The sequence below is a fragment of the Marmota marmota genome, unplaced genomic scaffold, assembly GCF_001458135.2.
Source record: "Marmota marmota marmota unplaced genomic scaffold, marMar, whole genome shotgun sequence".
Classification (NCBI taxonomy): Eukaryota; Metazoa; Chordata; class Mammalia; order Rodentia; family Sciuridae; genus Marmota; species Marmota marmota.
In genome coordinates this window covers 3478859-3491308 of record NW_026000052.1, presented here as the reverse complement: position 1 = coordinate 3491308, position 12450 = coordinate 3478859, and the positions used below count along the sequence as shown (strand labels likewise).

At 61.1% G+C, this 12450-nt stretch overlaps 1 protein-coding gene across 1 annotated transcript; it reads right to left on the bottom strand.

The window, feature by feature from the left end:
• Positions 1–6529: 6529 nt before the first annotated feature.
• Positions 6530–12379, bottom strand: Mymk (myomaker, myoblast fusion factor). Its single transcript, XM_015505678.2, has 5 exons — positions 12355–12379; positions 10944–11144; positions 10002–10150; positions 7683–7799; positions 6530–7193 (listed from the first exon to the last, which is right to left on the bottom strand). Exons 1-5 carry the CDS (start codon positions 12377–12379, stop codon positions 7044–7046), a joined length of 642 nt encoding a protein of 213 aa, XP_015361164.1. The 3' UTR covers positions 6530–7043.
• Positions 12380–12450: the final 71 nt, after the last annotated feature.

The window sequence follows — 12450 nt, the reverse complement described above, 5'->3', positions numbered from 1 at the left end:
CCTAAAACACAAGGAAACGAGACGCTGTGAGTAGAAGCCCCCAGAAATGGGAGGTGGTAGAATCAGGTCAGCCAAAAAATTCAGATACTGGAACTATCAGAACCAGAGAGTAAGAAGAATGTTTTATATATAAAAAAGAGGAATACATCAAACTGTAATAAAACTATTTTGTTTTGTTGTAAAAAACAACAACAACAAAAAAGGAGGAATACATTAATAAAGAATGAACCTGCTTGAAAAGGAACCAAAATACTCCTAGAAATAAAAAGCATGACCCTAGAAAAACTCCAAAGACATTTTGACAAGTTTAGACACCACTGAAGAAGGAATTAGTGAACTGAAGGATGAGAGAGAAAAAGTTAGGAACAGGGCTTCTCCTAAAAGATCAAGAAGTGGACCAGGGCAAGCAGGAGGGTGCCCAGAAACACGCTGCTAACTGGGGTTCTGGGAAAGGGGGAAGGGGAAGAGGGCTAGGGGTCAGGTGTAAAAAGGATTATGGCTGAAACCATTTCAGATCTAATGAAAGACAGCCACCCTCAATCTAAGAAGCCAACGAGTCTGAAGCAAGATGGAGAAGGATTCCACACTCCTCATATCAGAATAAAACGCAGAACACTGCGGTATTGAAATAGAGCCAAAGGGAAATGCGGATCACCAGAAAAATAAAACAATTCACCTGGAGACCCCCACCGCCTGCCTCCCACCATTCCCCTGTTTCCTTGGGTGTTGGGATGGAGCCCGGCGTCCCCTGCTTGCTAAGCTCACATGCCCACCAGGGAAGCTTGACTTCTCGGCTGTGGTAGTGGGACCCCGGAACGCGCAGAAGCAGTGTCTTCAGAATGCTGAGAGCCAGTGACTCTCAGTTTCAAATTCAACACCCAGCAAAAATGTAATGACCACCCAAGGAGGTGACAACCAAGGACGTCTCCCACAGTCCCGCGACCCCAAGCCTTCGGGGTGACTTGAGGCAGAAGGAAGGGAAGGAAGGTAGGAAGAGTGGGGAGTCTGAAGGAAGGGGAGCAGACACTGAGGGTCAGAACCTCACGGGGCTTCAGGTGAGGACCGAGCAGGAATTCAGGCCTGGGATGGCCGTGAGGTCAGGGCAGGAGCAATTAGGATGCAAAGGTCCTGGTGTCCCCTCTGTGTTCCAGGGGCGAAGTGTGATCTGCAGTCGGGGGGACAGGAGCAGTGCACATGTTCTAGCTCAACGGAGGAAAGCAGAATTCAAAAGCTCCACCGTCCACAAGAAGGCAGGAGAGGGGAGAAAAGAAACAGAGAAGGTGGATGAAGGACGGTGATGGACGGTCCACAGCCAACCCCTGCATGTGCCACCTGATGGCAGAACAGGGCACCGTCAGGGCAACCCATAGACACAAGGCCGGGAAGCTCCGGGTCAGGCATGCCACCGCTCTGCCGAGGCGAGACCCTGGGCACACCCATGCTTCATGGAGCCGCAGCAAGGTGGCTAAGAAGCATGACCTGGAGGACACGGCCTGGTGTGCGGGTCGTCTTCAGGCTGAGTCCCCCTCAGGGTGGTCCCTGGGGTTGGAGGGTGTGGTACCCACAGGCACCAGGAGCAGAGCCCGCAGGCCTTGGGTCTGTCTGGCTGAGTCTTTGGTCCCACCGTCCCCTAACTCCTGGATGGGCTGGCTGCCTGGAGACCAGAGGACGCCCCAGTGCCCTCTGGCCAGCCCTACCTGGCTGGCTCGGCAGGGGCCTGGTGGTTGAAGCCACAGCCTTCCGAGCCCCGGGGTGGCAGCAGGCACTCGTCAACTGCTGCTTGGAGACCACTGCCTCTGTCTCTGCCCAGACGTCTTCCCGATGTGACCGCAGCAGCTCTGCAGGTTGGCTTTGGCTGGGCTCTGGGCCAGCGGGCTCCGGTTGGCAGGGCTGTTGGGAAAACAAAGCCCAGTGAGGGCGTGGGAGTCCCAGCTTCCCGGAAGGGAAGGGGAACGATCGGGCAGGACCCGGGCCAGGCCAGGCCCATGTTGGGCTTGGCCTCCTCCCCTGCAGCCTCCTGCCTGGCCCTGAACTCGGGTGCTCTCAGCTGTCCGCTGGTGACTGCCGTGGTGAGCCCAAGCTCCCCGCCGAAGGAGCCTCCATTCCTCGGCCGCCCGCAGTGCCTGTGGGTGGGGGCAGAGTTTGCAGCCCCTCCACTGAGACAAGGTGCAGTGGGCACCGCGCCACCAGCCTGATAGTGAGATTGGGGCCCTCTGCCCACCTTCCTGACCCAGGGCAGGGCAAGACCAGGCAGGCGGGCTCTCCCCTCACCCCTCTGTCCCTTTGGACCCCTAGGGGCATCAGCAGGTGTCAAAGGGCCTTGTGAAGGTCGCGCAGCCCTGGGGGTGGGCAAGAGGGGAGGCGCCCACAGGGCCTGGAAGGGGAGCCCCTGCTCCTGCTGCGGCAGGTCAGTCCCTAGGCAGGGACGGAAGCCCTCAGCAGAGCTGGAGATGTGACCTGGGCCTAGAGGGAAGTCGCCCGCCATGCTTCCATGTGCCAGGTTGAGGCCCGAGGCTCCTGCCCAGCCTCCTGGCCCTGTTCACATGCCCTCCAGAGAGCAGGAGAGGAGCCCAGCAACCCCTTCAGCAGGCACCTTTGGCCGCGGCGACCACGAGCAATGGACAGATCTGAGAGGCCGGTCCAGCAAGGCCAGTGACGGCAGCTGCTGCAGCCATCCTCTCCCCAGGGCAGCGGCAGTTTTCTTGCTGCCCTGGGAAGGGTGTGGGAGGGGGTCGGGGGCCGCTGAGGGCACAGGTGCCTGGCCAGACCCAGACCTGTGGAACTGTGAAGCCATCTGTCACAGACGCGGCCCAAGAGCTCTCACAGCTCGGTCCACTCTGCTTTTCCAGTTTCATTCTCAAGCCTGCCCCTTCCAGGCAGCCCTCCTGGCCTGCTCCCTTGACCCAGAGTTCTTGGGCACTGATCCAGAACCTTTTGTTTCCCGGGCACTTGGGTATGTGGTGCCCTAACTGGGGTGATAGCTCTTGTGATAAGGATCCTTCATTAAATTCTAGAACTCCCTTTTCTTGCCCTCAACCAATGATCATGAAAATAGTAGCAATTGCCTTTCAAAAATATCATTTAAAAATAGTGTTTTCTGGGCTTTGTATGAAACGGTCTCATGGAATCTCAACAATGCCCACGTGAGGTGGGCACCATGACAGAAGGGGAAGCCAAGGCTGGAGGCACGTGGGAGCTCGCCTGGGCTGGAGGGGAAGGGGAGCCAGCCTGTGTGGCGACAGGCTGCTCCTGGATGTCACTCACCCGCTGCCTCCAGCCACTGCTCTCTGCATGTGACGTTTCCTAACACTTCTCCAAACCTGTCAGCCTCGGTTGGTCCCCATGGCCCCGAGGGCCTACTGGGCAGGGCTGCGTTCCCCAACAAAGGTGAGGTGGGAAAGGGCTGAGGCCACCAGCCTCCTGGGTGGCACTCCACTCTGCCGTCCCAACCAGCCAACGGCCAGAGAGACGGGCACCTGGGGCCCGCAGCCGCAGGACCTCAGCCGCCTCCTGCTCCTGTCTTCCTCCCGCCCCCAGGTCCTCCCCAGCCAAGTCCCTGCAGCCCAGCGTGACCAGGGTGACTTCCCCTCGGGCCCCCGGCACGGCTGCCCCCAACGGTCCCAGCCGCAGAGCCGGACGGGGATGAGGTCGATGGGGAGCTGTGAAGCCTTTTAAAAGGCGCAATAAAGGTTTTGGGTTTCAGATCTCTTCCTGGAGAGGAGAGGAACAGACAGGAAACTTCAGTAGCAGACGCGACAAAGGCCGCGGCGAGCAGACTGCCTCAGACGGAACACCTCTGGTGTGCTCACAGAGCGCGTCTGGCAGGGGCCCAGCACCCCGTGCCCTGCCAGCCGCCACCAGCTGGGGGTGCGGCCGCTACAATGGCCTGTTGTGTCTACGTGCTCGGAACCGCCTTCCTGCTGCCTTTCTCTGAGCCTGGCTCTGAGGGCGTGCGCCAGGAAGGCCGTGAGTGTGCCCGGCAATGGGCACACTTGTGGTGGGGCCAGGGCCAGGGCCAGGCCAGGGCCAAGGTGCGGCTGACCCCGGGCACTGCTCCTTGGAAGGCATGCCCAGGCCGGGGGGCTGGCTGGGTCTGTGCCCACTCATCTCCTCATGTAGAGATGAGCCAGCGGGCTGGGAGGACATAGCCTCGGCCACCCTGTCCTGGCAGCTGTGCGGCAGCCAGGGCCAGGTGTCGCAGCCCCTCTGCTGTGTCCCTTGGATTAACCAGGGACTTCTCAAACCCATGTGTCCCCGGGGTGGGGGTGGGGGGACAGGGTTACTGATGGGATCACTGCCCGCTGTTGCTGTCGGATCGTCTCAGGTGCGTGAGGCCGAGACGCAGTCAGGAAGCCTGAACTTCACTGCCGCCCGCGCACACGGGAGGCTCCGTAAGCTCATCGGGTTAGAGCCACCCACCTCTGAAGAGGCGGTTCCTCCCTGGCCCCGCCACACTCGAAATGCTCTGTTGCTGAGGGGGCGCCCGGGGCTGCCATGGGGAGGCGCTGGGCAAGTTCACCAAGACGCTGCTGCTCAGGAGCCTCCGGGGCACCTGAGCACACACCAGAGGGGCCGGCGGGAGAGGGAGTCCTGTGGACAGCCAGCCGGGGATGTAAGTCACGGACAGTTAGGAGGCATGCTGCAGCCTCAGCCTCCCCACGGGTCACAGTTCTCAGCTCCCAGGGAGAGGAACCCTGGGCTGGCAGGGCCAGTGGTCTTGGCCTGAAACGGCCACACCAGGTCCCTCTTGAAGGGCCGGTGGCCGTTCTTGGTAGCAAGGGAGAAGATGGCCCCTCCCTTCCTGTCCTCTGCTCCCTGGGCACCCCTGGCCCTCGTGAGAGCCCCAAGATGTCAAAGCAGGCCTTGGTGTCAGAGGCCGCTGGAGGAGGACATAGTTAGAGTGACTGGAGTGATCTTGGGCCCTGTCACCTGCTCGGCAGCCTCGGTGCAAAGGTGCCATGTCCCAGGCTTTCAGGGTTTCGTCTGCAAGCTGAGCTGGGGACCTGCCTGGGCCCTGAGAGGTGGCCACGGGGGCCAGCCTGCTTGGGAGGCTGCAGTGGAGCTGGGCGCGCAGGAGGCCGGCGCAGGCCCGTGGGGAGGCTGAGGCTGCAGCATGCCTCCTAATTGTCCGTGACTTACAGACTTGGCCGGCCGCCCAGACGGCCTTCATAAATCAGCTCTGCCACGCTGGAGAGCCTTTCGGTGTGGCTCTCGCGGCTTGGCAGCCCAGCCCCTCCCTGCCCGAGCCTCCGGCCGCTCTGATTCTCCTGTGTGCCAGGGGAGCCCCGAGGCCCTGGGCGCGCTTGTGGGGGGCAGGGAGGTACGGCCGGGTTGCCCTGCGGACACCTGCCTCTGGAGGGGCCCTGACTCCCCTCAGGGCTGCCCAGCCCAACTCAGCAGCCTGCCTCGGGTGGGGGGACACGGGTTCCTGACACGCGGCCCCTGGTGGCGGTGGGTGTGTCTTTTGCAGCAGGCGTGTGTGTGATGTGTGCCTGCTGGTGCGTCTCTGTGTGTCACCAGCTGGTCGGGGCACAGCACTTGGTGGGGGAAGCCCCATGTCCCCCTGTACTCTGCCCTACAATGGGGACACACAGGACATTCCGCTGATCCCTTCTAAGCAGGTGGCGTCAGAGCCCAGGTTGTGGACCTCAGCTGCCTCATTTGATGGGTGGGAGTGACACCACTGTCCTGTCCTGTCCTCGGGGCCTGATGAGCCATGAGGCTGGACTTGGACGTTCTGGGATGTCCTGCAAACGCCATGCTGTTTAAAGGCTCTGGGGCCAGAGAAGGGCTCAGGCTCCTGGTGACTTCTGCCTGCCCCCAGGGCGAAGAGGGGCAGGCCAGGCGCTCCTGAGATGCCTGCAGGTCAGCAGACAGGAGGCCAGGCTGAGGAGTCAGCTGGGTGCTGGGAGGGCTGGAGAGCCACAGAGCCTCGCCCCAGTGCTGGAGAGCTCCCTCCCAGCCTGGGCTTGCAAGAGGTGACTTTAGGACAAATCACTGGCTGTCCCACTGGTGGGAGTGGACGTGGTAACTGCTCCCTCTCAGTGGCCTGTCTGGAAACACACACAGGCCCCAGACAGGTGTAGGTAACTTCCTGCCGACAGATGGGCCTCAGGTCTCCAGGGGAGCTGGCGGGCTGGGTGCTGGGGGACTCAGGTTGTGAGGTGATGTCTGGGAGCCACCACCGCCACCATCGGAACCCTAGCAGCTGCATACAGGACCTCCCACGGCACAGCAGAGGCCCAGCGAGGAGCCCTCGCCGGAGGGCGCAGCACCAGCCACCTCCATGCTGGGGGCCCCGGGCAGGGCTGCCAGCCAGCCTGGAGCATGCCAAGGCCCGAGACGGCCCAGGGCTGCCACCTCTGCATGGGCCAGCTGCAGGCTCTGCTCCATGCCACCCGCTCTGGACCTCAGTAGGCTGTCCGCCCTGAGCCTGGGTGCTCACTGGTAAGGGGAACAAGGCCTGCTCACGCCCTGTTTTAGGAATCAAGATGTACGCGGAGGGTTTGTAGGCAGTAAGGTCGACTGATTGGGAGCTTCTTGTTGATTATTGTTATTGAGACAGCTTGATCCAGAACCCGGCTGGAGGGGTGGACAGAGGGGCAGGCCTGGCCCAGTGTCCTAAATGGGGCCACTCAGAGCCTGGGCACAGGGATAATAGAGGCGATATCAGTCTCCTTGGTGGGCATGGCCTCCAAGGGTGCTGGCAGCCCCCTTTGTGGAAAGCAGTGGGCCCTAGCCACCATAGGTGAAGAGGGGAGGGACGGGGAGGACAGACACTGGCCTCAGGGTCATCAGGTGCACCCGTCGGTCATGAGCTTCAGAGGGAAAGTTCCTTTCCTCCCAGCGCAGCGCTGAGCACAGTCGGCAGAGTGAACAGGTAGCAGAGCCTGGAGGGTCTCGCCACCCTGCGGGTCTCTCAGGATGTGGGAGAGACTGTTCCTCCTGGACACCCCGGGTGGGAAGGACAGGAGGACCCCAGGAGAGTCTGTGGGACTCTGGTCCCTAAACAGGAGGGCAGGGCTTGGAGCTGGGCAGTGTGATCAGATACAAGTGCAACAAAGCGTGGAGAAGTCCAGCTTGGCTGGGGGCCCTGCATTTCCAGCCTTCTTGTTGACCTTGGGCAGCAGCAGGAAGAAGGACATGGCCAGGGCACAGTGGTAGCAGCTATGGACATAGGTGTAGTCCCAATCCTGCAGGGGAGGGCGGTGAGTCAGTCTTTGGATCCCCAGAGCCCAGGACCTCCCCCAGGCCCAGCCAGCCCCTCGGGCCTAGGGCCCCTCCTGTGTCCTTGCCTGCTGTGGCCCTGCAGGGAGGCCTCTGGGTGGTGGCCTTTCTTATCACCAAGCCCTCGCTTCCTGAAGGTGGTGTTGCTCACCAGGCCTCTATCAGAAGACTGGCCTCCTGCCTCCCTCCCGCCATGCCCTCCTCCAGGCTGGGCACCAGCCCCACACCCGTCGTCTCAGCTGCAAGCTCCCTGAGGTCAGGGCCTGTCTCCCGCCTCTTGTGAGCCCCAGGTCCACACAGGTCAGGATGCCATGATGCTGGGGATGGGCATAGCCCTAGCACCCCCCACAGGAGGCACAAGGAGTCAGGCCACGGAGCTTCCTGGTGAGGGCACAGCCGGCCACCCCACTGAGCAGGGCCACGCCCACGAGGGCTCTTCCCCACGGGGACTGTACCTCAAAGAAGAAGCGCAACATCAGGGCCAGCGCTCCAAAGCAGAGGCCAGGGCCTATCTGCTGGGCGTAGACGCTCCTGTCGGGGTACAAGCCCTTCTTCTCCTTCATCTTTTGCAGCTGTGGGGACAGAGGAGGGACAGCAGAGCTCTCAGGGCACAGTGTGGGGCTCCACCTGCACACCCCAGGCCATCCTTGCGTGGCAGAGGAGTCCCTCCCGGCCTGGGCAGCACAGCCACTCCTCTGTACCCAGGCCCTCGACAGGACAGTGGAGGTCCTGGCCTGGGAGCCTCTGGGCCAGGTAGTCACTGGGAGCCCACCTCTGGGGTGTGACAGGCTGCCCTTGAACTTCTGTCTCCCAGGCAGAGGGGAGCCCAAGGGGATCATTTAGAACAAAACATATGTCACACCTGGTGACTACTGGTGCCCTATGGCTCATGGGGCACGCATGTGGCATGTGGACACACAGGTTCGCTTTACTGGTTGAAGAAGCACCTTAAATATTATTAACTCTGCAGCCCATTAAACCTGATCCCTCAGGCTTAATGTGACTGCAGCTCCTTGGCCAGGGGTGTCCAGAGCCCAGGTTGTCCTGGCTGACCGGGATGGACTGTCGCCCCTGTGATGAGGCATGAGCCTGGGGCAGGGGCAGCACCCCAGGCTCCATGTGTCACCATGTGGGGAGCACAGACCCCAGGAACAGGCTTGCACTGGGCAAGGCAGCTCTGGCCACCAAAGGAGCTTTGAAATGGTGCCCAGCTTTTGCTTTTCTGGAACTTGCCATTGCCAACAGGAGTTGAGGACCTTGGGAGGGAGGTGTCGAGGGTCATATGGAATGGCCAGGGAAGAGGCCTGGTCCTGCCCTGGGAGCCCCCCCACAAGCTCTGCTTCTGCTCCCCAGAACTGTTCCCAAGTCTCTCCCCAGAAGTGGTGAACCTCAGGGGGGGAATGGGCCCTCGTTCCAGGAAGCTACTGCCCGTGGACATCCAAAAGGAACTACACGTTCAGTGGTCTAGAAAACACAGCGTAAGTCCCAGATGCTGGCTGTCCATCTCTGCTCCTGTGGACAGCCCGTGGCCTGAGGGCAGTGGAAGCCTCCTGGCACTTGGCGGGACATGGGGGAGTGAATTCTATCCTGGCTAATTAAAGCCTGGCCAGAGTCAGATCCGGCCAAGCAACCCGGGCAGGAGCAGGAGGGGTTATCAGACCCGGGCTGTGTTTATGCATTCCAGCATGCTAATTAATGCCGGACCCCAAAACCCCACCCGCAGGGCTTTTCAGGCTCCTGGGTCAGCCCGGGGCCAGCCTGGCGTCCAGTTAGCAGGCTCCTGTCTGCTGCTGGAGCGTCCTGTCACACTGCTGCCCTGCTGGGCTGCAAGTTGGGTGCGGGTCTCCTGTACCTAGCTCCTTCCCCCCCGCCCAGCAGGGTAAACCCCAAGGTCCTGGGTCACGAAGGGAGGGGGACAGCTGGCCACCAGAACCTCATCCCTCTGGGCAGCTGGGGTCTGAGTGCCGCTCCTTCGACTGCCCTGAGAACCGGGCTCACTGGGGCCCCCACAGCCCATTTGGCGCTGTACCCAGCGACCCAGCGCAGCCCGCGGCCTGCTGCGGAAGTGTGCCCAGGCTGCGGAAGACCAGTCTCCTCCATCCTGAGGTGGGGACCCAGAGATGTAAGGCAACGCTCCACAGGGCAAAAGCCGGTAGAATGGCGCTAGCTTGGGGTCCGGGCTGGAGCTCCTGGCTTTGTGTCTGCCTCCGGGCTCCCACCCCCACTCTGGGGCGGATCCCAGGGATGCCATGTCTTTACTTTGGCTGGCTGGAGTGGGTTCCCGGCCTCACAACCAGGAGGGCTTTGGTACAATGGAGGGCTAGGAGGCCTGGGGAGCCACAGCAGAGGGCCTCGTGGACTCTAGGCCACAGGGTGCTCTGACCCTGGCCACAGCACCCGCCGCCACAAGCAAGCCCGAGCGTGCCCCCTGCAGGAGGTGGCCCAGGCAGCCCCAGCTGCTCTCCAAGGCCCGCTGGCTCTTTCTCTACGGACACAGTACCACCCGAGGTGCAGCCCTGCTGTGGGGTGCTTAGTGGGTCACACCTGCATCTTGGGCCCCTGGGGTTGCAGATGCAGAGCTGTAGCTGGCCCAGTGCTGGTGCCCACCGACGAGGGCAGTCAGTGCCGGGCCAGAGCACCTGTGGCTGGTCACTGAACTCCTGGTCTCATCGCCTGCACAGGCAGCAGGTCACAGAGGCTCTGAGGCTGGAGGAGTGGGGGCGGGGTCACAGGCTCCATGGCGTTCCCTCAGCTGAGGCACATGCAGTACACACCCACTTGGCTGCGATGACCAGGACGGCCATGCCGATGGGGCCCGAGTACACCCCGTAACCCCAGCGGTCATGGTAGGTCCGCACGGCGATGGTCAGGACGCCAAGCATCACAAACGTTGACCTTTGAGGTTCGTCAAAGTCGGCCAGCGCTGGGGATCAGGAAGAGGACAGGAGTGGTGAGTGGCCTTCCTCGTCCCTTGTGGCTGCACCCCTACCCTTAGGTGCCCACATGGTCGTCCCCTGACCAATAGGACCCAGAGGCTGGCCTGGTCACTGAGAAGTTCGATGGACACCAGTTTCAGAGGAAAGGTAAGAGCTGCCTCCCCAGCTTGGCCAGGGCAGCTTGGGGCAGACACTCAGCACTAAGACTCGAGTGAGTCGGAATGACGGCTCAGCAGGACCACCCGGACACCTGAGACCCGAGGGGCCACAGGGGGCTCACAGGCTGGTCAAAAGGCAGAGGCCTCAGGCGGCTGGGCCCACACACGTGGACACTGCTCTAAGAGCAAGGTGGAAACCTTCCCTGGTGGTGCCATGGACGGTCACACATATGCCAGGCCAGTCCCCCCACAGAGCCACGCCCACATGAGGCCCTTGAATGGTCCCATCTTCCTAAAACCCTGGGCCAAAAATGACCTTGGTGAGCAATGCTCCTGGAAGCAGACCCGGGAGCCACACCCTGACCTGTGCGTGGCTCTGGGGCAGAGGCTGGTGGGCATGCACGCAGTGCTCTGTGTGCCCTGCTCTTTAAATTTGTCACAGCAAGCATTTGTCAAATGAGTCACTTAAGAGAGATAGGAAAGTGAGAAGGCAGCATTCAAGGAGTGATGCTTTCTCATGGCTGAAGCCCAGACTGAGGGGCAGGGAAGGCGGGTTCCTGGAGACCAGGTGGTGCGGGTGGTGGGGACCCGCTCTGGCCTGCAGGGCAGGGCGGCCACTCACCCATCAGGGAGACCCACATGCTCAGCGCCGTCCCGTAGATGCTGAAGTACTGCAGGAGATCCTGGCGCAGGAAGCAGAGCACCGACAGGCCGGGCCCCTCACAGGTGTGGTGGAGCTGCCGAGAATCAGGGTCGTCAGGGGCACAGGGACAGGCTGCTGCCCCCAGGGGCCGGCAGTCCCCAGGTACCACCAGGGAGCCAGCTACTCACGAGCTTGGAGACACTCAACCACCCTGTGCCTCAGTCTCCCCATCAACAGCAGGGGTGCCACTGGGTGTGGCCCCCGCAGTGTCTCTGCGGACGTCACCCTGGCAGAGACCTCTGACCTCCTCTGGCCTCCTTGGCCTAAGGCTGGGTGGTCATTTAGAGGAAGCCTGCCAAGGTGGGGACCCTGAAATGGGACCTCTGGGTGTCCCCTGCCTCTGGACTTATTGAAGGCACACATAGGGCCTTCACACACCCATCTTTGGCTCCAAGAACAGAGCCATCTGCCCTTCGGAGCCGGGTAGCCTTTCCTTGTGCCAATGTCCCCTGTAATGTCTGGTCTGCATCACAGCAGTGCTCTCAGGTGGGAGTGGGCACAGAGAGACAGGTTGCTGTGGGCAGAGAGCTGGGTTATGGTGGCCCACCCCAGAGTCTTCTCCAGTAGGTCCGGGTGAGGCCAGAGATGTGCACTTTGGCTAGATGCCCAGGGGCTGCCGAGAGGTGCTGGCCGGCAGCTTTCCATCTCCTCAGAGAGGAGGGAGGGTGTGGATCCCTCGAGCAGGACCCAACACAGCACACTTGGTTCCCCTGCCTCTGGCCTGTGCTCGGCTGGACACTTAACAGCAATTCTAAAAACAAAATGCGTATGTGGAGTGTTTTCCAAGCAGTCAACTCACTTCTTAGGAAAGCAGCTCTCTCCCCTTTTGCATTCACATTTCATCGTTTTAAGTAATATTTGATTACATGACATAATTGTTTTGACAGGTTCAATGGCATAAACAAGCTCGCCAGCCAGCACAGTGCGCTCTTGGTGATCCCAGAGCAGCGGGAGGCCAGCGTCTGGAGGCAGCAGGCCCTGGGCAGTCTGGAGAGTGGAGCAAGTCGGGTGGACAGAGAGAGCTCCCGCTGCCTGCAGCCCTACGCAGCCCCTCAGAGGCGTTAACAAGAGACACAGTGTCCAGGACTAGGAAGGAGGTGGTCTTGCCTGTCTGCTCTGGTCGTCCCACCCAGACGACTGCCTTGAGCTTTGGACACTACATCTTTCTTGAGGCAATATTGGCAAAGAGGGTAGAGGAGGATGATTATGTGCAGGACATGACGGCTCAGGAAAGGGAAGCTTCAGGTGGGGGCTGAGCGAGGTGTTTAAATGTCTGTGGGATACAGAAGGGTCTCCTGGCTCCTTCCAGAACCACATCTCCTACCCCCACCTGCTGTCTCCGTCTCCCCTCGCATCACAGATTGCTGTGTGTGCTTGACTCATCCACTGGAGATTCTGGCAATGTTTATGTGCTGCCCGCCCCCGC

Excerpts from the sequence above, each read along its gene's own strand:
- Mymk (XM_015505678.2), bottom strand. The coding sequence starts at position 12,379 with ATGCGAGGGGAGACGGAGACAGCAG. Across the intron at positions 10,151-10,943 it reads CATGTGGGTCTCCCTGATGG|CGCTGGCCGACTTTGACGAA; the intron begins GTGAGTGGCCGC and ends CCTGATCCCCAG. Across the intron at positions 7,800-10,001 it reads TGGTCATCGCAGCCAAGTGG|CTGCAAAAGATGAAGGAGAA; the intron begins GTGTGTACTGCA and ends CTGTCCCCACAG.